Below are 27,144 nucleotides of genomic sequence, written 5' to 3'. Positions count from 1 at the left end.
CATGGAGGGCGTGTGGCTTATTTATAGTGCGGCATCAGCCATGGAGTGGCTAACATATTCAGCGGGTCGTGGGTTGGTGAGGGAGGCGCAGCTGCAAAATCATTGGGCTGTCAATTAGTAATCCGATTAATTCAGCGGCGCGATCGCCCGCCGTTGCTCCAGTCTGCACTACACCGGCATAGAAACATGGTTAGTTTCAAAATTCGATACGTAAGCTGCCTTTACAGGAGATGCAAAAATCTAAAGAATCTACTCCCTCCTCCTCCTAAAATATCTAACATTTTTAACTTTAACTATTAATAGTAAAAATATAAAAAAAAACAATCATATAAAATTAATGTTGGTAGATTTATTACTAAACAAACTATCATAATATACCACTCTTTTTATTTAAAACATCTTATTTTTATATATATTATTAGTTAAAATAATATCTCGGAGACCGTATCAAGATCCAAATATTTTTATTTTGGGACGGAGGTAGTAACGATTTAGTACTGTACCTAGATTACAAGGTATCTTCCAGACAAGGCGAATATCATTGTGGGCTATCTGTTCCCTCCTTTTAACAAGATGACGTTAGGGATGACGTCTGCATATGCGGTCAGGTATTCCAATCACCAGTACTGCATTCTCTATTTCCATATGCCGGCCAATTTTGCTTTTACTAGCATAATGGCCGTACATTGCAACAGCTTATTTTATAAAATAGTTCATTGTATATATTTTTAAGCCTCTAAAAAAAGTATTTCTATTGTTTAGGGTAACGAAAAATTTCATAATGAGAATATTCGGCTATCATATTTTTCCCACGTGATAGTTGAGGGTGGTGGTGACCACCACCGGTACTATTTTTTATTTTTTATAGTAGTATAGATATCGGATTGTTTGAGACAAGATTGTTATAGACATCTTCTTATTAATATCATGCGTGTCCCATAATATCACTTCTAACGAATCAAGAAAAGCTCAACAATTAACAACAAAAATATCACCATCATTCGATATTAGAAAAAGAGTGAAGTGCACCAGCGGTCCCTAAACTTGTGCGGGCGTGTCATCTAGGTCCCTGAACTCTCAAAATGCATTTTTAAGTCCCCGAACTTGTCTTGCGTGTCATATAGGTCCCCGAACGCAGGCATGGCTGCAGATTGCCACGCTCCTGCACCTTGCCACGTGAATAGAGCCGTGCACTGCATGCATCTATCCACACGTGCTACCGAGCGGAGGCCAGCGAGTAGCTGCGGCGGTCTGGCCGCCGTGTCGCGTGGAGGGGTTTGCCGTGTCGCGCCTGGGTGGGGAGGCGACGTAGCCGCGCGCGGCCGGCGGAGTCGCACGTGGCGGCAGTGACGGCGAGCCGCGCGAGGTCGCAACGTTGACAGCATAGGAGTTGCGCGTGATCGCTGAGGTGACGGAGCCGTGGCTCAACGCCGAGGCGGACAACCACAACGGCCGGAGCCCCTCGGCGTTGGCAGAGTCGCGCGTGGCCGCGGAGGCGATGGAGCCGCGCGCGGACGCGGAGGCTTGCCGACGCGGAGGTGACTCCGTGGCCCGCGCGGAGTTGGTCCCTCGACGGCGCTTGCGGCGAGCCGGAGCTCAAGCTGAGGCGGAACGGCCTTGGCCGTGGCGAGAGGCGAGAGTGGAGGTCGTGGAGCGGCATGCGGGTTACTCGGCTGAAGCCAGCGGAGTGCTAGGCGGAGCTAGCCGCCATGCGCGTAGCGTGCGCCCATGCATGCTACATATGCACGCAGCATGGGAATCCAATGCATGCCGCCCGTGCATGCAACCATAACTATGCGGGCTAATTGAACAGAAGCCGCGGCGTCGCTTGCGGCGCGGAGGGTGCCGAGGAAGCGGCCTCGGGCGAGGCGAGTGCGGCGTCGCTTGCGGCACGGAGGCGGAGGCGGCGGAGCTTGACGCGGAGAGCCGGCTGAGGCTGCCTGGCCGGGCCGAGGTGGGTACGGCTTCGCCCGCAGCGAGGAGGCCAGTGTGGCGGAGCCGACGGAGCCTACGCACGTAGGCCGGCGCGCGCATGCCGGTGAGCGGAGGCAGTGGAGTTCGACGCGGAGGTAGAGAGGAGAAAATATGGTTTTTAATTTTATTTTTATACATATGACTGACATGTGGGGTCCTCACCGACACGTAGGCGTCACCGTGGCATGCCATGTCATCGGATGGACCTATACGACACACAAGACAAGTTCGGGGATCCAAAAATATATTTTGAGAGTTCAGGGACCTAGATGACACACCCGCATAAGTTTAGGGACCGCTGGTGCACTTCACTCTTAGAAAAATATTTGAAGTTACAATAAAAATTGACAATAGACAAATTACTATCATCTGAAGCAAAAGAAGACTTGAATTTACAAATTGACTGTTAAATAACTAGCATGGTGGCCCGCACAATCTGCGCGGCTAGCATCATTATATTTTCTCTCATATAATAGCATATATGTTTTCTCACTATATTATTAAAATATATTACAATGACAATATAATTTTAAATTTTGCAATAACTTTTTAAAACTACTAATGTGTAATAACTACTCTAGTCTCCTTTTCTAATATTCCTTATTTTTTAATTCTGAATTTCAGCTATTTCTAAATTGTATTTCTATATAGACTCTGCATTTTCTTTTTCTCTGATTAATGTGAGAATTTCTAGGCCATGAGAGCGAACGTGGAGGCTCCTTTTTATTTCGAATTTTAGTTGGTTCTAAATTCCAATATGAACTCTATACTCTACTTATAATATTCCTTATTTTTTAATTCTAAATTTCTATTTTTTTTCTTAATTGTATTTCTATATGGACTCTATACTCTACTTCTAATATTCCTTATTTTTAATTCCGAATTTCTGTTATTACCTAATTGTATTTTATATATGGACTCTATACTCTACTTCTAATATTCCTTATTTTTAATTCCGAATTTCAGTTATTTCCTTATTGTATTTCTATATGGACTCTAGTCTCCTCTTCTAATATTCCTTATTTTTTAATTCTGAATTTCAACTATTTCTAAAGTGTATTTCTATATGGACTCTAGTCTCCTCTTCTAATATTCCTTATTTTTTAATTCAGAATTTCAGTTATTTCTAAATTGTATTTCTATATGGACTCTAGTCTCCTTTTATAATATTCCTTATTTTTTAATTCCGAATTTCAGCTATTTCTAAATTGTATTTCTATATGGACTCTACTCTCCTCTTCTAATATTTCTTATTTTTTAATTCCGAATTTCAGCTATTTTTAAATTGTATTTCTATATGGACTCTAGTCTCCTCTTCTAATATTCCTTATTTTTTAATTCCGATTTTCAGCTATTTCTAAATTGTATTTCTATGGACTCTGCTTTTTCTTTTTCTTCGATTAATGTGAGAATTTCTAGGCCATGAGAGCGAACGTGGAGGCTCATTTTTCTATTCCTTTAATAATAATATAATAATAATAGATAGATAGATAGATTCGGATAACTGCTGGTAACTGGTCTCAAGCAGGGGATAAAGATTTTTTGGGAAAATCTTCAAAACCTCGCACGGCAGAAGCTAGTGTCATACTGTCATGGCCAATGGCCATTTAGCCGACCATCATGTTTGACTAACTAATTGACTCGGACACTACCAGCACACAGTTAAACAATGAATGGTGCCAAAACACACGTAAAAGAACCACTTATATTTGCGGCAATAGTGACCTCATGACAACAAATTCCGCCGAAATAGAAGAGCTAACCAAATAGATTCACCGTTCACTTGACTCAGTTTAGAACAACAACTTCTTGACGTCTTCGTCCTCGCCTTCAATTGTGGGCGCTAGCCATGGCTGCGACGCCAGGGCGAGAGAGCAGTCCGTTTCTCTTCTAGAAGAGCCAGCCCTTGCTGGGCCGGCCCATTTACCACCGTGGACCGTGACGGATATAGACAGCCCAGTTCTAGTATTGGGCCTTTACCACTAGTAACACGCAACAGCAGTAAATCCAGCCCATATTTCGGCCCTAAAAGGGAAATGCCAGCCCATATCCGCGCTTGCACCGGGCAGATGGATGGATGGCACTCGGTTTAGTACCACCTCGGAGACGGAGGGTAGTAGATGGCGCTGCGCTCTGTATACAAGCAGGCAGGGTTGGACTAAGCAACTCATACCTTTCTCGGCCTTTTGGCTAAGATCAAGTGTAGTATCTGTTCTTATCAGTTTAATATCTGATATGTGGGCCATGTGTCCACTTTGATATTAAATTTATTTTTTGTGGGGGAGGGCCCACTACAGTGGCTTGCCACTGGGGCCCTCATGCGTCGCCCAGGCGTTGCACTGCTGCCCGGGCCTGGCGCACCCCAACCAATACATTGTTTAAATTTTTATTTGGTCTTATGATTATAGGATATAGAAAAATACTAATCTGAAATTGATCATTCAGATTATTAAAAACTAAAGCTTCAGACATACCTTCGTTAGAACTTGTTAAACATTATTTGAAAACCATACAGGATTTGCAACCAAGGAAAAACAGTTTGAATACTCTTTTAAGGTTTTAAACAATTTGAAAACAATACAATTTGAATCTGCTCCAGAGTTTAGATACCCGACTCCACTTCTCTTACTAGTTACTCTAGAGTTATACCTTTCCAACAACGTCTCAATATTATACTTTCATCAGACTTCAAATAAATCTCCACCTCTGAATAATAGAGACCTTCATCAGACGTTAGAGCTCTGGTTAGTACTCAATTCAAATGAAATCCAGATTTCCATTCACCATTACCTTCATGGGACCTTATCATTCATTATAAAAGGTGCTCTTGTATGATATTTGACAAGAGTCTTAAGTTTTTTTTTGTTTCAAATTTTAGTGATATCTGATTATACTATAGAACATGTGTTAAAATCAAATATTCTTGATCATCCTTTTCTTTACTGAAAATTAATTATTGTTGGATGTAATTTTGGATATTTATACATTGTATTTTTACACTGGTCATTCCTAATACATATTTGCCAATAACATATATTTACATATTTCATTACAATACATTTTATATTATCCGTAGCAAAGCATAGACATTTCGCTAGTAATTTCAGATATTTTCGAGTAGTATTTCTGTGGAAACTCCTTGGGTTAACATAAACCGTTATAACCTAGACTACAGTCCATTTCTGCTATTGTGATAACATCAGAAGATTACTCGAATCTACCAGTTGCCTTAGACGATCGAGCTCGTATTAGAGGTCACATTTTGGTCCGGTACGGCGGTACCAACCAGCGGGAGGTGCCCCTTCTGTTGCATGCATACGACTGCGTCATACAGACACTTCCTCATTGGTGTGAATTCGAAGCCCAAATCCTTGAGCCTCTGGTTCGAGAACTTGTACGGTTCCACCATCGGATTCCCATCGTCCTTGCACCTAAAAAAAATAACCAGAAATGAAAATCACAACATGATCAATACGTGATAATTTGAGAAGGGCACTGCATCTATCATAAGAATTGAGATCCTCTATAATCAAATGCACGGTGCCTTATCACTGACATGTGACATGTGAGCCTAATGATTATTGAGCCTATATGTCAAAGAAAAAAGTTATGTGGCTTTGACGGCACAGGATTCATGCAACGTTATATATGCAACTACGTACTTGGAAGTGACGGGGTACTGTGGGAAAAGTTCCTTGAGCATCTGGAGGAGATGGGCGCGGTGGAGCACGGCGCCGATGCAGAGGTAGCGGCCGCGGGCGTCGTGGCGCTCGTAGACGAGTGCGTGCGCGCGGGCGACGTCGCGGACGTCGACGTAGGCCGCGACGGCGTTCGGGTAGGTGGGCGCGGCGCCCGTGAGGTAGCGGACGACGTGGTTGATGCTGGTGTTGATGGCCGGGTGCAAGATTGGCCCGACCGTCACGCAGGGCAGCACCACCGCCAGCTGCACGCCTCGCTTTGCCGCCTCCTCCTCCGCCGCCTTCTCCGCCATCGTCTTCGCGTAGCAGTATACCTGCGTCGTCGTTGTTCATGTCACGGTGCGTCTCAGATTTCCGAATTGAGAATCGCATGGTACAGTGCAGAGAGGGAACTGAACTTACGTCGGTTTGGCGGCAGAATTTGGGGTCGCTCCAGCAGGTCTCGTCGAGGACGGTGTCGGGGCTCCGGTTGGGGTTCATGTGCACGGCGCCGTACGACGACGTGAACACCACGCGCCGCACGCCCATGTCCGCCGCCGCGTTCACCACGTTCCTCGTCCCCTCCACCGCGATCGGCACCAGATTCTGCAGCAAACGGAGCAGCAGCAGCCATCTGTAAGTACTCGTCTACTCGATCAAACAAAGCAATTATATAATTTGTCTTTCTGAACAGTGAACTCACAGGGTCATTGGACACCGGGGAGGCGACGTGGAAGACGCCATGGCATCCGGCGAACGCGGCGCGCAGGCTCTCGGAGTCCAGGACGTCGGCGCGGCACAGGGTGAGCCTCTCGCCGGCTCCGTCGAGCGCGAGCAGGTGGGCGTTCTTGGTGGGATCCCTGGCTGTTCCCCTGACGCGGTAGCCACGGAGGAGGTGCTCCTTCACCACCCATGATCCGATGAAGCCTCCCGCTCCCGTCACGCACACCACCTCCTCCTCCTGCTGCTGCTGCTTCTCACCGCCATTGCTGCTGCCGTCGTTGGCCGCGACCTCGGCAGAATTGCACGACATGTTGAAGAGCTTAATTGTTGTGTCGCTGATCGATCGGCACCGTGGCACGGTTGATGATACTAATTAAGCTCTACTATCGTGTGATTATCCCTGAGAATTGCTTGTTCGAGCTTGGCAGCCATGGATGCAACTGTGCATGACTAATTTATAGTGCGGCATCGACGCACATAAAATTAATTAACTTGCTGCAGATCGTTGGGTCGTCAGTCTCATTCAGCGGCGATAAGGTTGGTTAACCCGGATTGGAATCTCCGGGCGTGAAGAGACATGTGCTGGATACGATACCCAGATTATTACCGTTATTACTCGCGAATTAACCCTTGTAAATTTAATTTTAGAGTTGATTTTGGTGCTTCTTTTTTCTCATCTTACTAGAATCTTATAGCATTTGATTATTGAGTCGCTAAAACACACACAAAAAATTACTTACGAATTATTTTTTATCGCTAATATGCGTTATGGCCTATTTTCCATCTAATTTTGCTGAAAATTGTGCACGGTTTTAAGTATTGTGAACAAAAGAATTTCATCTTAATTTCTTCAACCCTAAATTTAACTGGTATATTAATCCGTTGGGTTAGAAAAGTAATGGACGGTCTTTATTCATTCATTATTATCAGCGGTACCTAAAATTCCCCTTTTTAAAAAAGATCACGTCAGTTATTGCATATATTCCGTCAAGCATCTTCCAATCAGGAATATTTCACTGCGATCTTTTCTTTAATATTCGAAATCGATGGCTAATGCGATTTACACTAGACACAAATCAAGTGGTACATGTACTTAATTTGAGTGTCAAGCTATACGCCTATACCTGAGCGCAGGAAAGTTGCTTGTGCAGGAACCAGAGATTTCAAATGAAAATTGACCACCCCCAAGCATTATCTTAGTGATATCGTGCATGTGCCAGATAGCATATTGTTAAACATCACAGCTGAAAAGGCAGATAGAAGTAAACAATTTGTCAATAAGAATGCCGCCATCATGTGAAGGTTTAAGGTTGACTGTCAAACTCGGATAGCCACTGTTGGTGGTCATTGGTCTTAAGCAGGGGGTGTGGTTCATGGTAAAAAATCGATGCTTCGAAACATTGCATCGCACAAGCTAGCTAGCTTGTGTCGTTATGGCCGTTGACCGGCCATCATTGTTTGACTTAGACGCTACCTTAAACATGCGAACTTAGACTTAGTAGTACTACTCCGTATCAAATAACGTGAAGAACCACTTGTTACTATCTCTTATACCGAATTCCGGGCACGTTCTCGGCCGGACAGCCCCGCCACGTGGCATCGCGCAATTGATGGAATTGGCTCTCACCCTGCATCCGTTGGATAACAAAACAACGGCATAGAAGGAACAAAGGATCTAACTGTAAATTTTAGATTTCTCAGGGGGTTAAACGGAAAAGGTGACATCCCTTCCAGAGAAATCGTCTCCTCTCGCGGCCTCGCTTCTTCCTCCTCGGCTCCTTCGGCAAGTCGCGAGCCGGGCAACCGCCGCTCCACATCAGTGCCGGACCTCGCCGATTCGTCAAGCGTCGCCCCTAGAAACCCTATCCCACAGCGCCTCCCTCACTTTACCTCTCCCGCGCATTCTCATCTCGCGAGCCGAGCGCCGCCGCCTCCTCCTCGCCCCCTTTCTTCCTTGCTGATGTGCTTGACCCGGCAGGCCAGTGGTCGAGCTTGGCGCAGCAATCGACTGGGATCGATGGCCGGGCGCCGGGGCTGGACTTCGATGTTAAGGCGCTCAATCCGCCGCCTAGTGGTCGATCCCATCCGTAGCCGTCAACATAGCCGCTGCCGCTACCTTTCTAATCTCTTGCCCCTCTCTCGGTCGTCATCCTCGCCAGCTCGTGAGTCCACTTCCCCTTCCCCTTCCCCTGACAGTGCATAGATGGATGGGGAGCGGACTGCAGGCGAGTGGACATGAACACAATGCATATTTTGTATGGTTCTAGAAAAATGTGAAATTGTTGTAAGCAATTATTGTTTGATGTCCATAGCTGATCCTATAATTAGAATTGTTCTTTGCTGATTGATCCTAGGTTGAGAAGTAACCTTGAGAAAGCTTGATCTGTTGGCTGCTCAAACTGAGATCGATAAGCTTTTAAAAGCTGCTCTGATTTTGCTACAAGGATTTGTATAACTCATCCAGGACTACCACGAGATAATGATCTTTCAGTGTCCAATGCAGAAAGTGAAAGTGTTCCCATCCAAGATCATTCGATTACCATATGGATATGGTCATGATTTCTGTAGATGAATTATTTACTGCACTCCTTAAGTTTTGCCCTTTCTTGCTTCTCGATAATATTTGTTCACATCATTGTCTTGTTCTATTGATTTCTTTTTCCAAATGTTATTGAAAAAATTATTACCGTCTCCAGTGCAGCAATCATATCTACAAGTTCATCAGATTTCGGGATGAGAAGAATAGTGCCTATATATCTGTTAGTATTGCATAATATGTAATACTTTCCTTTTTTAATGCAGAGTTCATCTTCACAAATGGAGTCACCTCAAACATGATTAATTGCTGCGTTAATTACATATTCTTGGAACTAATTTTGAGTCATGACTGAGCAGGGTAATGTATAGACTGCCTAGAGTAAGAATTGCATTTATTCGAGATGGAGTATACAAGTATATCCTAGAGTAAAAATTGCATTGTTGGTCTAAAGAAAAATTTTCATTCGACAAGTTCTTTGTACTTTGAATCAATGATGTTAAGTTTTTTTTTTACCACAAGTGTGCTTTGCATGCTCTCTATAATTATATGACAGTAACAAACTAGAGAAGATGTTTGGGGTTTGCCTGCCATGTTCATTGGAATGATTTTGTAGTTAAAAGCAAATTTGAAGCTTAAGCAAGCTGTGATAATTCTTTATATAATTTTACTATTATGAAACTTAAATGTTTGACGGGACCTTGTTGTCCTTGAGTCCATAGCTCAAATATATTATGCTGAAGAACTTTAATATACAGTACAATTCATATACTTTGGAATCACATATTAGTTTTCTGAAACATCGGAGAAAATCTAATCCATCTAATAAAATGCTTTATGATACTATTTACTTATTATTTATATAATTGCTTCTGTCAATATTTACTATTATAAAGGATGTTATTGATTCACTGATTCTTAAGTGTCTTAATTCTCTAGGGTTTTACTTTAGATGTTCCACGACGACCATATAATTATTCAATATAATACATAAATATTTATAATATTATTATCGTAGAGAAGTAGTAGTGAAGAAAACACTGATTATCGTTTGATTCAAACACACAGTCAAAATAGTCGCTCTGCTTGATAACCTATCTGATAAAGACCGCATACTTTTGCTATATGGATTATGCACAACACTAACTTTTGGTATATTTATAATATATGCATTTCTATCTATTTATAACTTTTGGTAAATTTCTATCTATTCAAAATGGCCATCAAACAGAAAATAATCATTTCTGCAGAACAACACGATGGTAAAACATGGAACCGATAGTTTTCTTTTTCTCGAAGGGAACTGAGGGATTTTGGGGCTTTGCAATATGAGCATGCCAATCAGAATATGATTAATGCCTTATTTAGCTGATGACAAGGTATGATAATTAATAGGGAACACACTGCATCCTATTGGCCTGGCCTATGTATACTTCCGCGCGAAGCTGCGGTTACTTTCTAGTATATTCGATATTGTCGAAACATGAATTCGGCAATAATAAAAGGGGGTAGCGGACGAGACCTAAAGTGGATGGATGCAGAGACAAAGGATTTAGACAGGTTCAGGCCCTCTCAATGAGAGGTAATACCCTACTCCTGTTTGGGGATTTGAATCCGCCGAGTGTGTATTGATCTGACGATCAGGTTGTCTCATGCCCCCTAGAGGGCCTCCTGCCCACCTTATATAGGATGGGGGGCAGGATTACAAGATAGAAACCTTAACCAATACGGTATCGGTTTCCTAAATCTATTTTACAATATTATCGAATCAGGACTTTAGGCCGCTCCATAATATAAAAGGAAACGTAATACCCAAGTCATGATCGGTTACATATTCCATAGATATATGTTATCCCCTATTACTAGTCGGATAACCATGCCGTGTGGGTATGGGGTACCCATAATCTCCACAGTAGCCCCTGAGACCTTCACAGTCGGAAAGATAATCTTTTCTCGAACTAGATTACTCCAAAGCCGAGTGCTTCAATCATCCTCACCATGATCTCCCGAGTACTTTTACCAAATATGAAGACTGTGGAGGGCTGAAAAATAAAGTCAGGTGCATCGAATAGATGTATCTAATAGATGCACCAACTGAGTGGTTTTGATAATCGTAGTCAACCAAGTGACTTGATACCAATATATAGCATATGCGGTGTGAATCCCCGAATAATATGATCCAAGTGATATACCGACTGCTTTGTAAAATATGATGAGTGATATAGCAAAATAGCTATAAAGAAGCTTGTATATTGTGAATAAAGAAATTTCCAAAGTATTGGGCATACGCCATGCGCACACTGCTTTAACAGATGTGCTTAAGTCCCTAGAAGACACATGGTTTCACCACACCTGGAAATATATGGCATATGTGGTGTAAAATCCGAATAAATAAACTCATAAAGGATTTACCAACCGCCTAGAAAATGACCACAATATATAATCAGCCTAAGCCATAATATTGGTCAATAAAAATGCACACTTACGTGGCAAAAAGCAATGATATTGTATCCAATCAATTGCTTAAAAACCCAAACAGCACCTTGACTTATATATAAAAAAGTCAGCGGGACAGCTATATAAAGCTTTACTGTTTGACACCTTTTAAGATGCATTGTACCAACTCCTAAAAAGTTAAGTAACTGCGGTATAAAAGGATTTTAAGGTATTGGGCACTTGATCACGCGCACTTTGGCCTAAGCAAAAAGTGCCTAAGTCCCTAAAAGAACGTGACAGGCCACACCTGAAAATATGGGCTGCAGACATATTAGGCCTAGGCCAAAAAATATGCCTTCGACACCCTTTAAAGGATGACGCATGTGACATGCTCCCGAGTAACAAATCTTCTGGGTAATATAGACCAAGTGTAGCTCATATGAATAGCTTCTGATCTGAATGACTATCCCTTATGGGATACTCCAAAATAAATATAATAATTGAATCCCGACTGGCGCAAGTATTCAGTTGATAGCCTTTACGGGGAATAATAATTGGTCCAGTCTTTGAGCATAGAAGATAGACTCATGACTATGAATCCATGTGGAATGTATCCGGAACAAGTCCCAATTGGAGATATAATCCTCACGCTTGAGTTGATGAGCCCCTGAGCATATAGCTTGTCCTTCTGTCATAGTCAAAATTGTCTATTGGCAATAGCTGACGCAGTCGGCATGGAGATGAAATGACCAACATGAAGACGAAATTGCTCATCAGAAGTAACGGAAGATGTCAGTGGTAGTAAAAAACAGTGACACCAATCAAAGGTAATGAAGTTGCATAACCATGGAGGCGAAGAAACAGTCGGTGATGACAAAAGCAAACCGACGATGAAGACGTAGACGCGCATCAACAGTGATGGCGAAATCCACCAATCATGAAGATGAAGAAAATAGTTGACGACGACAAACGCAACCGACATGATGAAGATGACGATGTCGGTGATCCAGCCAATAGCAGTGTAGCAACCAATGATAATGACAAAGACGCTCATCAGCATTTGCATAGTAGGTCAACCGTCAAGGTGAAATAATAAGTCGGCGAAAACATAATCATCCATTAGCAACAGCAGAGATGTCAGGGTCGATGAAGCAGAGGTGCTGGTGATGATGTCAGTGACAATAATCCATCAAATTGGTGTTATAGCTGTTGCAGATGCTTCACTTGGAGGAAAGTAGATGATGTTGTCCAACTCGTCGAAACTGAGCTGATTGGTTGATAACTCTGCTCTAAAGCAAAGACGAAGATAATGACTCCTGGAATTGACTCGTTGGCTGATTAATTGATTGCTTCATCTTGTCGAATTTTGAGAGTCTTGTATTTGTGTAGCCCCCGACTCTTTGGTTAGTTGGGAAACAACTGAACATAGAGTCGAGAATTATAGCTTCTTGTCGTCGAGTAATCATTGCTTGATTGAAGATATGTGTTGAAGATGTCCAAGTAGAAATCCGGTAGTGAAGACGCGCAGTTGTGAAGATAAAAGCACCAGTCGGCGGCGGCATAATCAGTCGGCGACGGAAGATGATGATGTCCATCAGTAGTGGTAGCTGTATAAACCAGATGTAGAGGCGAGGGCACTAGTCAGCAGCAGACGAGACGACCGGCGATGAAGATGGTAAGGCCAATCAACACTGGCAGAATCATGCAGCCATGGAAGTGAAGAAACCAGTCGGCAGCCATGGCAAACGTAGGCAGCTTGTGTTGAAGATACTGATGCCTATTAGTAGTGACAGCGATGTAGCCAGCCGTGAAGAAGATAGCATCAGTTGGCGTTATAACAGGCCAGCCGTGCAGGCGGTGACACCAGTCAGCGGCGGATGCGGCGGCCGGTCGGTGAAGACGTAGACGCCCAACAACGGCAGCATAATAGGCCAGCCGTGCAGGCGGAAACACCAGTCGGCGGCGGTCGAAGCGGCCGGTCGGTGAAGACGTAGACGCCCAACAACGGCAGCATAATAGGCCAGCCGTGCAGGCGGAAACACCAGTCGGCGGCGGTCGAAGCAGCCGGTCGGTGAAGACGTAGACGCCCAACAACGGCGGCATAATAAGTCAGCCGTGCAGGCGGAAGCACCAGTCGGCGGCGGACGAGGCGGCCGGTCGGCGAAGACGTAGACGCCCAACAACGGCGGCATAAAGGCCAGCCGTGCAGGCGGAAACACCAGTCGGCGGCGGCGAAGGCAAGCCGGTCGGTGAAGACGTAGACGCCCAACAACGGCGGCATAAAGGCCAGCCGTGCAGGCGGAAACACCAGTCGGCGGCGGCGAAGGCAAGCCGGTCGGTGAAGACGTAGACGCCCAACAACGGCGGCATAATAGGCCAGCCGTGCAGGCGGAAACACCAGTCGGCGGCGGTCGAGGCGAGCCGGTGGTGATGTTCTGACTGATCCATTCCTGGAGCGTAAGAGATAAGCTTAAAGCCATGAATCCCTTTTATGCATATCTGGATCTGGATCCTGCAGAACAAACATATCGGATGAGTAGTATCTGATATAAATATAATACTCGAGAAAAAATCAAGTATTTTAAAATATTTATAAATATGTATTTCTCCTCTTATCAATTGTGATTTCCCCGAGCAGATGACTCTGTACATTTAAACACTCTGTCCGACTAGTCATAGCCCACAAGCATCGGGAGTCGGCCTAGGCATTTCCCAAACATGCATATGAGTGATATGAGTTCGTCATTAATGGAACAAAGTTTCACGGATCAGAATTTACTACTCGGGTACTTTTGCAATTATTAAGAGCAGAAAATAAATTTATCTCGTCTCTATGCTTTTGATTTATTCCGAATAATACTTAGCACCTTGCGTTACTCGGTCCATCGAACGAGCCCCCGGGTGCTAGGAATCGGCCCAAAGGCAACCATCCAATGGCAAACCAAACGGAAAGCATAGGAAGATAGAACTCCATAACTCGATAGGTACTTTTGTACTCAGATTATGTCGCAAGCAATCAAGATAAATATTATAAAAAATATGATATAACATCTATAGCCCTCGACTCACTACTCAATGGAAGACCAATTGGTGTAGTGAGGCAGAGGAAAAGGAAAAATATCATATAAAAAATAAAATAAATGATGACTTAGCTTTGTAATATTCCCCTTGGTGATGGCAGAAGTGACCAATGTGGGAACAAAGTCGTCCATCAATAACAATGAAGACACCAGTCGGCGGCGACGGAGGCAGGCCGGCGGTGAAGTCGTAGACGCCCAACAGCGGCGGCATAATAGGCCAGCCGTGTAGGCGGAGGCACCACTCGGCGGCGACGGAGGCAGGCCGGCGGTGAAGTCGTAGACGCCCAACAGCGGCGGCATAATAGGCCAGCCGTGTAGGCGGAGGCACCACTCGGCGGCGACGGAGGCAAGCCGGCGGTGAAGTCGTAGACGCCCAACAGCGGCGGCATAATAGGCCAGCCGTGTAGGCGGAGGCACCACTCGGCGGCGACGGAGGCAAGCCGGCGGTGAAGTCGTAGACGCCCAACAGCGGCGGCATAATAGGCCAGCCGTGTAGGCGGAGGCACCAATCGGCGGCGACGGAGGCAGGCCGGCGGTGAAGTCGTAGACGCCCAACAGCGGCGGCATAATAGGCCAGCCGTGCAGGCGTAAACACCAGTCGGCGGCGGACGAGACGGCCGGTCGGTGAAGACGTAGACGCCCAACAACGGTGGTGTGACCAACCAACCATATAGGCGAAGACACCAGTCGGCGGCGACGGAGGCAGGCCGGCGGTGAAGTCGTAGACGCCCAACAGCGGCGGCATAATAGGCCAGCCGTGCAGGCGGAAACACCAGTCGGCGGCGGACGAGACGGCCGGTCGGTGAAGATGTAGACGCCCAACAACGGTGGTGTGACCAACCAACCATATAGGCGAAGACACCACTCGGCGGCGACGGAGGCAGGCCGGCGGTGAAGTCGTAGACGCCCAACAGCGGCGGCATAATAGGCCAGCCGTGTAGGCGGAGGCACCAATCGGCGGCGACGGAGGCAGGCCGGCGGTGAAGTCGTAGACGCCCAACAGCGGCGGCATAACAGGCCAGCCGTGTAGGCGGAGGCACCAATCGGCGGCGACGGAGGCAGGCCGGCGGTGAAGTCGTAGACGCCCAACAGCGGCGGCATAATAGGCCAGCCGTGTAGGCGGAGGCACCACTCGGCGGCGACGGAGGCAGGCCGGCGGTGAAGTCGTAGACGCCCAACAGCGGCGGCATAATAGGCCAGCCGTGCAGGCGTAAACACCAGTCGGCGGCGGACGAGACGGCCGGTCGGTGAAGACGTAGACGCCCAACAACGGTGGTGTGACCAACCAACCATATAGGCGAAGACACCAGTCGGCGGCGACGGAGGCAGGCCGGCGGTGAAGTCGTAGACGCCCAACAGCGGCGGCATAATAGGCCAGCCGTGCAGGCGGAAACACCAGTCGGCGGCGGACGAGACGGCCGGTCGGTGAAGATGTAGACGCCCAACAACGGTGGTGTGACCAACCAACCATATAGGCGAAGACACCACTCGGCGGCGACGGAGGCAGGCCGGCGGTGAAGTCGTAGACGCCCAACAGCGGCGGCATAATAGGCCAGCCGTGTAGGCGGAGGCACCAATCGGCGGCGACGAAGGCAGGCCGGCGGTGAAGTCGTAGACGCCCAACAGCGGCGGCATAACAGGCCAGCCGTGTAGGCGGAGGCACCAATCGGCGGCGACGGAGGCAGGCCGGCGGTGAAGTCGTAGACGCCCAACAGCGGCGGCATAATAGGCCAGCCGTGTAGGCGGAGGCACCACTCGGCGGCGACGGAGGCAGGCCGGCGGTGAAGTCGTAGACGCCCAACAGCGGCGGCATAATAGGCCAGCCGTGCAGGCGGAAACACCAGTCGGCGGCGGACGAGACGGCCGGTCGGTGAAGATGTAGACGCCCAACAACGGTGGTGTGACCAACCAACCATATAGGCGAAGACACCAGTCGGCGGCGACGGAGGCAGGCCGGCGGTGAAGTCGTAGACGCCCAACAACGGTGGTGTGACCAACCAACCATATAGGCAAAGACACCAGTCGGCGGCGACGGAGGCAGGCCGGCGGTGAAGTCGTAGACGCCCAACAGCGGCGGCATAATAGGCCAGCCGTGTAGGCGGAGGCACCAATCGGCGGCGACGGAGGCAGGCCGGCGGTGAAGTCGTAGACGCCCAACAGCGGCGGCATAACAGGCCAGCCGTGTAGGCGGAGGCACCAATCGGCGGCGACGGAGGCAGGCCGGCGGCGTGAAGTCGTAGACGCCCAACAGCGGCGGCATAATAGGCCAGCCGTGTAGGCGGAGGCACCACTCGGCGGCGACGGAGGCAGGCCGGCGGTGAAGTCGTAGACGCCCAACAGCGGCGGCATAATAGACCAGCCGTGTAGGCGGAGGCACCAATCGGCGGCGACGGAGGCAAGCCAGTGGTGAAGACGATGTCGCTATCGGCAACGGCGGCGGCACACACCAACCGTGGCAGCGAGGCCGCAAGCAGTGAATGATTGTTTGATCTCGACTGCCATCCAATGCATGCGAACAACCATCGCTCCAGCATACATGTAGATTAAATCGACGTATACACGTGCTTGCTCCTGGTGGCCGAGTATATTCCTGTGTCCTGTGCCAATCTAGCAGCACGTCCATCTGCATGGAAGGGAAGAGAGGAGCACTCGGACACGGCAAGAGGCACCCGAGTGGCCGAGTAGGCGACGATGGCGGCCGTGTCGTGATCTCAACCAGCATGTGAAAAACAACAAAAATTGCCAGGAAATCAAAACGGCCGGCGATTAGGGATTAATTAATAATCAATCTAATAAAAATTAAATTGGAACAGCCAACCCAAGTTGTACGGCGTGGCTTGGATACGTCGTGCGCGTCGATCAGCTTGGGTCGCAATGCCTCGATCAGCAGTAGCCGGCGGAAGCCATCAACGGCCCTGCGACCTCGGAGAGTCGGCAGCATGTAGATGACCGACCGGGGCAGCTGTAAAGCCTAATGATAACAGCTCGGAGGCGACCGACTACGGAGACGGTGGAGCCGGTCGGCGCTGACGGATATAGCCGGCAGTAGATACGGCCGGCGGTGTACATGCAAGACAGATAGCAACAAAATAATTGCTGGTTAGAATCAACTAGTAAACAGATTAACTCTGTAGATGTAATGTGCATGTTGGTTGGATCGTGCATGTATGTTGATCAGTTGAATCAACTCATGCAGTGTTTTCTCCTGGTAAACTGTGCCCAGCGATGGCCACCACATGTCCGCCGGCAAAGCACGAAGAAAGTCTCGATGCGTGAGGGCGTCGTCGACAGCTTCGGCTTGATCTCCGCCGACCGACACAAGATCGACACAGGAAAATATACCAGAAGATTGATCTATGATAGAAAAAAAATTAATCTAATAAAAAATAGATTGGAACGACAAACCCGGTCCAAAGTTCGAGCCATCGAATTCGGTGAGATTGATCTCGCCGTTTCTTCTGAAGTGGATTCCATCTCACTTTTCGACGGGTAATTCGACGCATCCCCTACCTGGCGCGCCAACTGTCGAAACATGAATTCGGCAATAATAAAAGGGGGTAGCGGACGAGACCTAAAGTGGATGGATGCAGAGACAAAGGATTTAGACAGGTTCAGGCCCTCTCAATGAGAGGTAATACCCTACTCCTGTTTGGGGATTTGAATCCGCCGAGTGTGTATTGATCTGACGATCAGGTTGTCTCATGCCCCCTAGAGGGCCTCCTGCCCACCTTATATAGGATGGGGGGCAGGATTACAAGATAGAAACCTTAACCAATACGGTATCGGTTTCCTAAATCTATTTTACAATATTATCGAATCAGGACTTTAGGCCGCTCCATAATATAAAAGGAAACGTAATACCCAAGTCATGATCGGTTACATATTCCATAGATATATGTTATCCCCTATTACTAGTCGGATAACCATGCCGTGTGGGTATGGGGTACCCATAATCTCCACAGATATATTTACTAGTAACTTTCTGACAACAAAGTCCATGGAAATGAACGTCTATATATACTTCCATAGATTCACCGTTCAATTGAGCTCAGTTTGGAAGCACAACCTTTTGGGACTAATATTGGGCCTTTTTCACTAACAACAGAGAAGCAAATCAGGCCCATATCTGGGCTTGCACCGATCGTGGGTGTGACGGATCAGAGCGACCCAGTGATGGGCCTTTTTAGTACCCAGGGCCCAGTGTTCGTCTCAAGAAGAGAGCTGAGGCCCATATTTGAGTTTGAGCTTTTAGTACCACCTCGGAGACGCAGAGCTGAGGCGCGCAAGGCGCTCTGTATATAAGCAGGCAGGGTTGCACGGAGCAACTCATACCTTTCTCGGCCTTTTGGCTAAGATCAAGTGTAGTATCTGTTCTTATCAGTTTAATATCTGATATATGGGCTATGTGCCCACTTCGATATTAAATTTATTTTTTGTGGGGGAGGGTCCACTACAGTGGCTTGCCGCTGGGGCCCTCACGCGTCGCCCAGGTGTTGCACTGCTGCCCGGGCCTGGCGCACCCCAACCAAACCAACGATTAATTTTTAAGTATGCAGTTGCGCTGATAGCTAGACGGAGTATCGATGCCTGATGTGTTCGTTTGTGTGAGATAGGGTGAGAAAATACCTCGTTTTCCGCGCGCACGTTTTCCAAACTACTATGCGTTTTTTTAAAAATTTTCTATAGGAAAGTTGCTTTAAAAAATCATATTAATCCATTTTTAAAATTTAAAATAGTTTATACTCAATTAATCATGCGCTAATGGCTCATCTCGTTTTACATATCTTCTCAATCCTCTATATCTCAAACTCACCCTTAGTGTTCTTGTATATAGATGATATCCAATTTGATGTTGATGTGTTTAAAGTTTGATTTCTTCTTGGCTAGGCTCTGAATTATGATCCTCTGCGCCTTTTACATTCACATCTTCCTGCAGGAAGAGTTGTCACTGATGTTCGGTGTCGCTAATTTGCTACTACCTCCGTCTCAAAATAAGTGCAGCCGTGGATATCCGTACTCAACGTTTGACCGTTCGTCTTATTTGAAAAATTTATGAAAAAAATTAAAAATATATAATCACACATAAAGCATTATTTATGTTTTATCATCTAATAGTAATAAAAATACTAATCATAAAAAATTTTCAAATAAGACGAACGGTCAAATGTTGAACATGAATAGTGCAAAACTGCACTAATTTTGGGACGGAGGGAGTATGAAATTGGTGATCCATGAATGTTCGGTGTCGCTAATTTGCTATGAAATTGGTGGTCCATGAACACAAACTCTGCAAGAGTTCGGATAGCTCTCGTCGTAAATTCGCTATTATGAAATTGGTCACGGACCTGTTGATCTGTGAACAAAAACTCTGCAAGAGTGTCAGAATTCGGATACTATCCAACTCTCATGATTGATCAGAATGTCAGCGCTCGCTCTACGGTTCAGATACCATCGATGACATCGTCAGAGTTCAGATACCTGTCCAAACTATGAAAAGTGTCGTCAGACTTTAGTGCTCTGGAGTTCAGATAACTCTCCAATTTCTGCCGAAACACTGTAAACTCGACGTGATCTGCACACACATTTAACACTTCAACTCCATGCGATCTGCAGGGAGAGACATTTAGGTTCGGTACTGCACTGTATACTAGGAAATTGCCTCGCAAAATAGGAATAAATACAGTGCCATTCAAATTTACATCCTGAAACCCAGAATATAAATGGAATCCATATTTGCATTTACAATTCCCTCCATGGGACCTTATTGTTCATTACAGAAGGGTTTTACATGTGTAACAACAAAATACAAATGCCTACTACACTTACTCAAATAAACAATTTCATACTGAATTCTCAGAGCCCTTGTATTTTCTTGTTTTTTTTTTCTCCCTGTTGCTCTCTGTTTCCCATCACAACAGACAAATCCGAGTATTTGTATCTCGATTATAGGTAAGCACGTTTTGGAACGGGATAAATCAGAGGCAGGTGACTCTTCTGCTGCATGCATAAGACCGCCTCATGCAAACTCTTCCTCAGTGGAGTGAATTCCAACCCCAAATCCTTGAGCCTCTGGTTCGAGAACTTGTACGGCTTCGCCATCGGCTTCCCGTCATCTTCACACCTGAAAAATCCAAGAAACACACGCATGAAAAATTTGAGATCGATCGATTACATCTCAGAAGACTATTTCAGCAACGCACACAAGCAAATCAATGTCTAATAGTTGCGTACTTTGCAGTGGCAGGGTACTGGGGGAAGAGGTCCCTGAGCATCCGGAGGAGCTCGGCGCGGTGGAGCACGGTGCCGATGCAGAGGTAGCGGCCGCGTGCGTCGGGGCGCTCGTAGACGAGGACGTGCGCGCGGGCGACGTCGCGGACGTCGACGTAGGCGGCGACGGCGTTGGGGTACGACTTCTTGGTGCCCATGAGGTAGCGGGCGACGTGGTTGCTGCTGAAGTTGAGCGTCTGCTGCAGCATGGGACCCATCGTCATCGACGGCACCACCACCGCCAGCTCCAGCCCCCTCTTCGCCGCCTCCTCCGTCGCCGTCATCTCTGCCATCATCTTGGCGCAGCAGTACAGGTTCTGCACGTACGACGAGAAAATTTTGCCGAGATGATCAATTTACTGTTCATGCAAGCAACGCGGTTGGAGTTGGTAGAAACGCAGCAGAGTAATGTGCTTACGTCGGTTTGGCGGCAGAATTCGTAGTCGCTCCAGCAGGTCTCGTCGAGGACGGCGTCGGGGCTCCTGCTGGGGTTCATGTGCACGGCGCCGTAGGACGACGTGAACACCACGCGCCGCACGCCCATGTCCGCCGCCGCGTTGATCACGTTCCTCGTCCCCTCCACTGCAACCGGAACCAGGTCCTGCAGCACGGAGCAGCGTTAGTAAAAGTTGGAGGAGGTTAAAGGCGCCATTGTCGTCTCTTTTGGGCTCAAGAACCAGGCTAGTGAACTTACAGGGTCGTTGGACACCGGGGAGGCGACATGGAAGACGCCGTGGCACCCGCTGAAGGCGGCGCGGAGGCTGGCGGCGTCGAGGACGTCGGCACGGCAGAGGGAGAGCCTCTGGTCGGCTCCCTCCAGCTCAAGCAGGTGAGCATTCTTGCTGTCAGCTACAGATACGCGCGTGCAAGAACCGATCAATAAATCAAGCACAAAATGCAGCAAATTAATGGTAACACCGTGAACTACTAGTTAGTAACTTACCAGGATCTCTGGCTGTTCCCCTGACGTGGTAGCCACGGATGAGGAGCTCCTTCACCACCCACGACCCAATGAAGCCACCTGCTCCGGTCACACAGACCAGCTGCTTCTCGCCATTGTTGTTGTTGGCCTCAAAATTGGACGACATGGTGAGAGACACTGACCAGTTACTGTCACTAGCCAAATGCTACTCTGAACTTGTGAGAGAACTTTCACTCGAACTCTGAATGTTGGTTGTGTGAGTCTGCCGTGTATGGACATGGCCGCTATTTATACGCGAGCTGCGAGCACCTGCGCCGCCATGCCACGGAGCACGAGGAGGACGACGACAAGAGGAAGATTGCTAGCGTAGGGTGGTCATCGGGTGAGGGGTGGGGGAGGCGCAACTGCGACCACGCGAAACGGAATGCCGTCGCCTTGTCGTCCATTTTTGAGGATTCAGCGGCGCGCGCGCAAAAACTGGGCAGCACAAGGCCGAATTGCCGATGGGTTGGGCGTGCGCGTGGGCTCATCTCACGGGCGCGTACGAGCAGTAGAGTATATTCCATTGCCTTTCTGGACGAGAGGATCACGAAGCCAACTCTGGCACGTAAACCGTGCGAGGTTTTCGCTGAACCTGGCGAATCTTCTACTGTACTAGGATGCAACTTGTACTAAACAATTGCATCTGCTGCTGGAACGACCGACGATTCGAGTCAGACTGGTACGATCGACTAATGTCTTTTTGAAACCTTGACGGAAATAGTACTATAGTAGTACGTTCGAGTGAATTTGACGATTTTTTACGCTAAGTCTTATTTAGTTCCTAATTTTTTTCTTTAAACTTTCAACTTTTTCATCACATCAAAACTTACCTACACACAAACTTTCAACTTTTCCATCACATCGTTTCAATTTTAACTAAACTTTTAATTTTAGCGTGAGCTACACATGCTAATTATGATTGTCTTAGAGATACGAGAGAAAACCAATGAACAATGGCAAATTCGGTATATTGTGGTTACAAGTTCCGCGATTACAATTTCCAAAGGTAAGTAAAATACCGACGTAGTGCAAAATACGATACTACTAACTGAAATAGGAGAAAACTGGCACAAATCAACAACAGTTTATGACATAATTAATGGAACGTGAAAATAGCATATAAGACCGTAAAACAAACATATTTATATTAAGATGCTTTGTTTACTTAGAACACTTAGGGCCTGTTTGGCACAGCTCCAGCTCCAACTCCACCCCTCCTGGAGCTGGAGCTCAGCCAAACAGTTTTAGCTCCACCAAAACTAGGAGTGGAGTTGGGTGGAGCTCTCTCACAAAATGTAATAGAGTTGTGGAGCTGGGTTTAGGCAGCTCCACAACTCCACTCCAGAGTTGGAGCTGTGACAAACAGGCCCTTAAGCTGAATCCGCCGTGCTCAAGTATCAAAACTGGAGTACTTAAGTGGACTAAACCAACCGAAGAATTCAGTCGGCCGTTGAAACTAAGATCCGGCGCGTGTTGGCTGCACGACTCGCGGCTTTTGAAACCGAACGGCACGGCACGGTCGGAGTTAACAGAACCCACCTGGTATCTGTTTACGGGAAGCCCCATGTTTGAGACTCCAAGGGAGGAGGTGAGCTTGGCAACGCCAACCTTTTTGACGGCTCGTGTCGGCTGCTGCCTGCTTGCGTCACCCGGTGGGCGAGCGCCAGCCGATCGGGAGCAACTCTAAGAGCAAGTTTAACAGTATAGCCCACTACAAGCTCCAATTTATCTATAGTCAATTTAATAGCCAATTCATATAATAGTTGCTTACTATACTATTAATATATGGTCCCATCTGTCATACACACACCGTCTCTTGGAGTCTATGCTGCAGCTACCTACAGATTTGTAGCCCGCTGCTTTTCTCTTTCATCTTTTATATCATTAAAATATGTTTATAGCTAGCTAATAGTCTGCTATTGTACCTGCTCTAATCCCAACTTCACCCCCAATACCGGCTGAACCGACGGGGGCTTATATTCATTCTCTTTTCTTTTTTTTTTAACTTTTAACTCAGATTTACAAATTTTTAAGTTAAGATTTGAAAATTTTTAAGTTAAAAAATTTAAAACTTTCAACTCATATTTAAAAACTTTCAAGTGAAATCATTAATATTTAACTCAAAGACTTAAAATTTTTAACTAAGATTTAAAAGCTTTCAACTCAGATTTGAAAAAAAATCCAAGTGAAAATTTGAAAACAGTCAACTCAGGTTTACAAACTTTCATCTCAAAATTCAAAACATTTAACTCAAATTTAAAACTTTCAACCGAAATTAAAGATGAAAGATTCATTTCTTTTTTTAAAAAAAAGGTGAAAGAAAAAGTCCCACGAGGGCGCAGACCCACGGGTCACACAGGTGTGTGCGCCAGCAAGCGAGTTGGCGTGTCTCCGCCAGTTAGTTTTTGTGTTGTACCGGTGCTTGTATTCACGCTACTCGGTTAAGTTATGCACTTACGCGTACATAAGAAGGAAGTCGCTGACACGTGGTTCTCATTTGTTAACGAGACAACCATGGTTAACTGGCCACGTCAACAAAAAAATCATTTTCAAAAACACCGAAGTAGTTTATTTGTATCAGTTTTTAAAGATGGAGGAGACGTGCTATATCCCGTTCTGTAGCCAAGGGAGATATTCATTCAGGATCAAGAGGACGAGGGAGATCAAATAGACTTATTCAAAGAGTGTGGAGTACATAATACGTGGGGATTTCATTCCAGCCCAATTCGTTGCAAACGTCCTTTGTACCTATCCGGCCCAACTCACCACCGTCGGCTACGGAGACGACCCGGTTCTCCTCCGATGCTACTGCTGCCGGAGCCGGACTCCCAAAACCCTCGCCCCATCTCCGCTTGGCTTTGAGACCGCTCATCGCGGCTGCAGCAGCGTCGGCAGGATCCACCGCCTTGCCGTCTTCGATCTACCCGGACGCTCGGCCTCCGGCGACGACTTTAGGCATGTCCAGCGCCGTCACGGGCCTCGTCCATTACCATGGTACGTCGTCGATTCCTCGTCCACTTTGACCTTCTCACTCCCTCCCCTTTGCCGCTCGTCCGGCTCAACTAGGCCGCGGTGGCTTCCAATGTTAGGTAGTTGGGAGGAACTGTGTTGCAGCCTGGCTTGATGCAGACTAACTGCTTGCTGTCTTCCGCATTTCTTGTTGTTTGGAGCATAAGTCTCAAATTATTTTCGGTGATGATGTGATGAACAATCCACAAACGTACATGCCACCTCTTTTGGAGCATAAGTAAGCAAGTTATGGGCTTCTAAACTAATCATAGTGGTGTTGAACTTTTGATGGTCTTCCAGCCAATTGATGGATGTTGAGCAATCGTCGACAATGGAATTTTGTGCTTCTATAGGTGTTTGTTTTTTTTTTTTAAAGAAACGCTTCCATAGGTGTTGAGGATGAAGTTTTCACATAAAAAAACAAACTCACCGTAGTTAGGCCTGACCAACTCTAAAATTTCTCGGGTCTGCTACTATTCCAGCCCATGCCATTCAATTGAAGGCCTAACACTGAATTTTATCCCTGTTTAGCACCATCGTTTAAATTTGAGAACCAATTGATTGCTAATTAAATGGATCAGAGTTTCATAAACTACTCTACTCGAATATGTACACAATAAATGTCATGCCTACTTCACCTGCAGTACAATTGTACTGCATTTTTTCGGAGTTACTACCTCCGTTTCACAATGTAAGTCATTCTAGCATTTCCCATATTTATATGTAAGTCATTCTAGCATTTCCCATATTTATATTGATGTTAATGAATATATATATATATATATATATATATATATATATATATATATATATATATATATATATATATATATATATATATATATATATATATATATATATATATATATATATATATATATATATATATATATATATATATATATATATATATATATATATATATGAATATGGGAAATACTAGAATGACTTACATTGTAAAACGGAGGAAGTAGTCATCTTGTCTTATTATTGTAATCTGTGATGCCAATGCCCTCAATGCAAATTTTTAGAAGATGATATCGCATTTATAAAATCTGAGGCCTCTCAGCTTAATGTTTTATTCTAAACCAAAGCTGGCGTGTGCAAAATGGAACTTGCCGCTAACTTAAGCCTTTTATATCCCTAGATTCATGCAGAGGTGCTAGTGGGAGGAGATAGATATTTTACCTGCTTAATTTACCTGAAGAACTCAAGGCCAAGATCAAGACACTGAAGGATGCTGACAAAAGGTGTTGGTTGAAAGATTTATTGGTTTATCACTATGGCCTTGTTAACAGTGAAATTTGGTAAGTCCGGAGTAGTCATCGGTTTAGAGTCAGCATCGGCTTCGAAGTCCTGAGATTAGCCGATGAGAGTTGTCAAGTCATCAGTTGTCGGATTCTTGCTATATTCGGTTAAGGAAATTGATCTACTAAATAAAACTTATCCAGAAGAGACCGAGTTTAAAGAGAATGCGGCATGACAAGTTATCTATTAATTAGGAATAGTTTGTTAGTTTCCTTTTATCTTTAGGAAATTGTGTTTAGTGTCTGACGGAGCGTGGGGCTCCTTACCGGGAGACCGCGCTGGCCCCCCTTTGCCGGTTCGGCCGGGGACCCTGGGTGAGATTCTAAGCTCTCAATCTGTATGTGGAAGGTTCGCGAGACAGGAAGCACAGAAGACACCGGCGATGTATACAGGTTCGGGCCGCTGAGAAGCGTAATACCCTACTCCTGTGTTTTGGGAGATCTGTGTATGAAAGAGCTACAAAGTATCAGCCAGCCTCTCCCTTGTTCTGGGTTCCTAATCTGGAAAGGTCCAGTCCAAGAAAAAGCTCTCTTCCTCTCTCAGTGGGCAAGGTCCTCCTTTTATATCTTAAGGGGATACCACATGCACCATCCCCCCTTCTCACTGGGGACTTACCCTACCTTTTCATAAATGGACGGAGATTTGCATGGTTGCCGTCCGAGTCACCTTCTGATGGGACGGCCCACAACTACCTCCACTTTCGCCGGGAGCAGACGCGTCGTGGAATTGTGGCCGCCTGCTGACGACATGACCGGAGTCAGACCAGTCACGTCGGTCATTCTTGTCCACCACGTGTCAGCTTAGCAATCAAAATGTTCGCCCTTCTTCAGACAACATTTTGCTTGTAATGGTTAGGATGAAGCCTGGCATATATCTGGTCAGGACTAACGTGCCATCTCTGGGAGGTAACACGCTAGCTCCAGCTGGGGACGAGCGCCTAGAAGCCCTCGTCCTGACGGGATGGGGCGAGGCGTGCGTCAGACCGCCTGTCGCCACCTAACCCGCGATCTGACCGGTCTGTGACTGGTCACAGACCGGATAAATGAGTGCAATGCACTACGTTACATGCGTCGTGACACGCTCAGCCAAACCGCAATAAATGTGGTTAGGTGAGCCCCACTGTGCTCACCTACCCCATACACGCGGAGCGAAAACCCACGAGGGGTCGGG

At 46.4% G+C, this 27,144-nt stretch overlaps 2 protein-coding genes and 2 non-coding genes across 4 annotated transcripts; 2 read left to right on the top strand and 2 right to left on the bottom strand.

The window, feature by feature from the left end:
* The first annotated feature begins 4,143 nt into the window (after positions 1–4,143).
* Positions 4,144–4,340, top strand: LOC112938084 (U2 spliceosomal RNA). The gene has a single exon (XR_003241134.1). It is a non-coding gene; the product is annotated as a U2 spliceosomal RNA (small nuclear RNA).
* Positions 4,341–4,884: 544 nt separating this feature from the next.
* LOC112935999 (cinnamoyl-CoA reductase 1-like) lies at positions 4,885–6,684 on the bottom strand. The gene is made up of 4 exons (XM_026023061.2): positions 6,355–6,684; positions 6,075–6,257; positions 5,637–5,986; positions 4,885–5,405 (listed from the first exon to the last, which is right to left on the bottom strand). Exons 1-4 carry the CDS (start codon positions 6,682–6,684, stop codon positions 5,204–5,206), a joined length of 1,065 nt encoding a protein of 354 aa, XP_025878846.1. The 3' UTR covers positions 4,885–5,203.
* A 12,070-nt stretch (positions 6,685–18,754) lies between these two features.
* On the top strand, positions 18,755–18,951 carry LOC112938045 (U2 spliceosomal RNA). The gene has a single exon (XR_003241094.1). It is a non-coding gene; the product is annotated as a U2 spliceosomal RNA (small nuclear RNA).
* Positions 18,952–20,120: 1,169 nt separating this feature from the next.
* LOC4331101 (cinnamoyl-CoA reductase 1-like) lies at positions 20,121–21,897 on the bottom strand. Its single transcript, XM_015769275.3, has 5 exons — positions 21,637–21,897; positions 21,388–21,542; positions 21,112–21,294; positions 20,658–21,010; positions 20,121–20,547 (listed from the first exon to the last, which is right to left on the bottom strand). The coding sequence occupies exons 1-5, from the start codon at positions 21,779–21,781 to the stop codon at positions 20,370–20,372; spliced, it is 1,014 nt and encodes a 337-aa protein (XP_015624761.1). The 5' UTR covers positions 21,782–21,897; the 3' UTR covers positions 20,121–20,369.
* Between the last annotated feature and the right edge of the window lie 5,247 nt (positions 21,898–27,144).

This window comes from Oryza sativa, chromosome 2, assembly GCF_034140825.1.
Source record: "Oryza sativa Japonica Group chromosome 2, ASM3414082v1".
Taxonomy (NCBI): Eukaryota; Viridiplantae; Streptophyta; class Magnoliopsida; order Poales; family Poaceae; genus Oryza; species Oryza sativa.
This window is presented reverse-complemented; position numbering and strand designations above follow the sequence as displayed.

Bases quoted from the DNA above. Each gene is read 5' to 3' on its own strand.
- LOC112935999 (XM_026023061.2), bottom strand. From the start codon at position 6,684: ATGTCGTGCAATTCTGCCGAGGTCGCGGCCAACGACGGCAGCAGCAAT. The intron at 6,258-6,354 runs GTGAGTTCACTG...CGTTTGCTGCAG, and splicing joins CCCCGGTGTCCAATGACCCT to AATCTGGTGCCGATCGCGGT. The intron at 5,987-6,074 runs GTAAGTTCAGTT...ACGACGACGCAG, and splicing joins AATTCTGCCGCCAAACCGAC to GTATACTGCTACGCGAAGAC.
- LOC4331101 (XM_015769275.3), bottom strand. From the start codon at position 21,781: ATGTCGTCCAATTTTGAGGCCAACAACAACAATGGCGAGAAGCAGCTG. The intron at 21,543-21,636 runs GTAAGTTACTAA...GCGTATCTGTAG, and splicing joins GGGAACAGCCAGAGATCCTG to CTGACAGCAAGAATGCTCAC. The intron at 21,011-21,111 runs GTAAGCACATTA...TCGTACGTGCAG, and splicing joins AATTCTGCCGCCAAACCGAC to AACCTGTACTGCTGCGCCAA.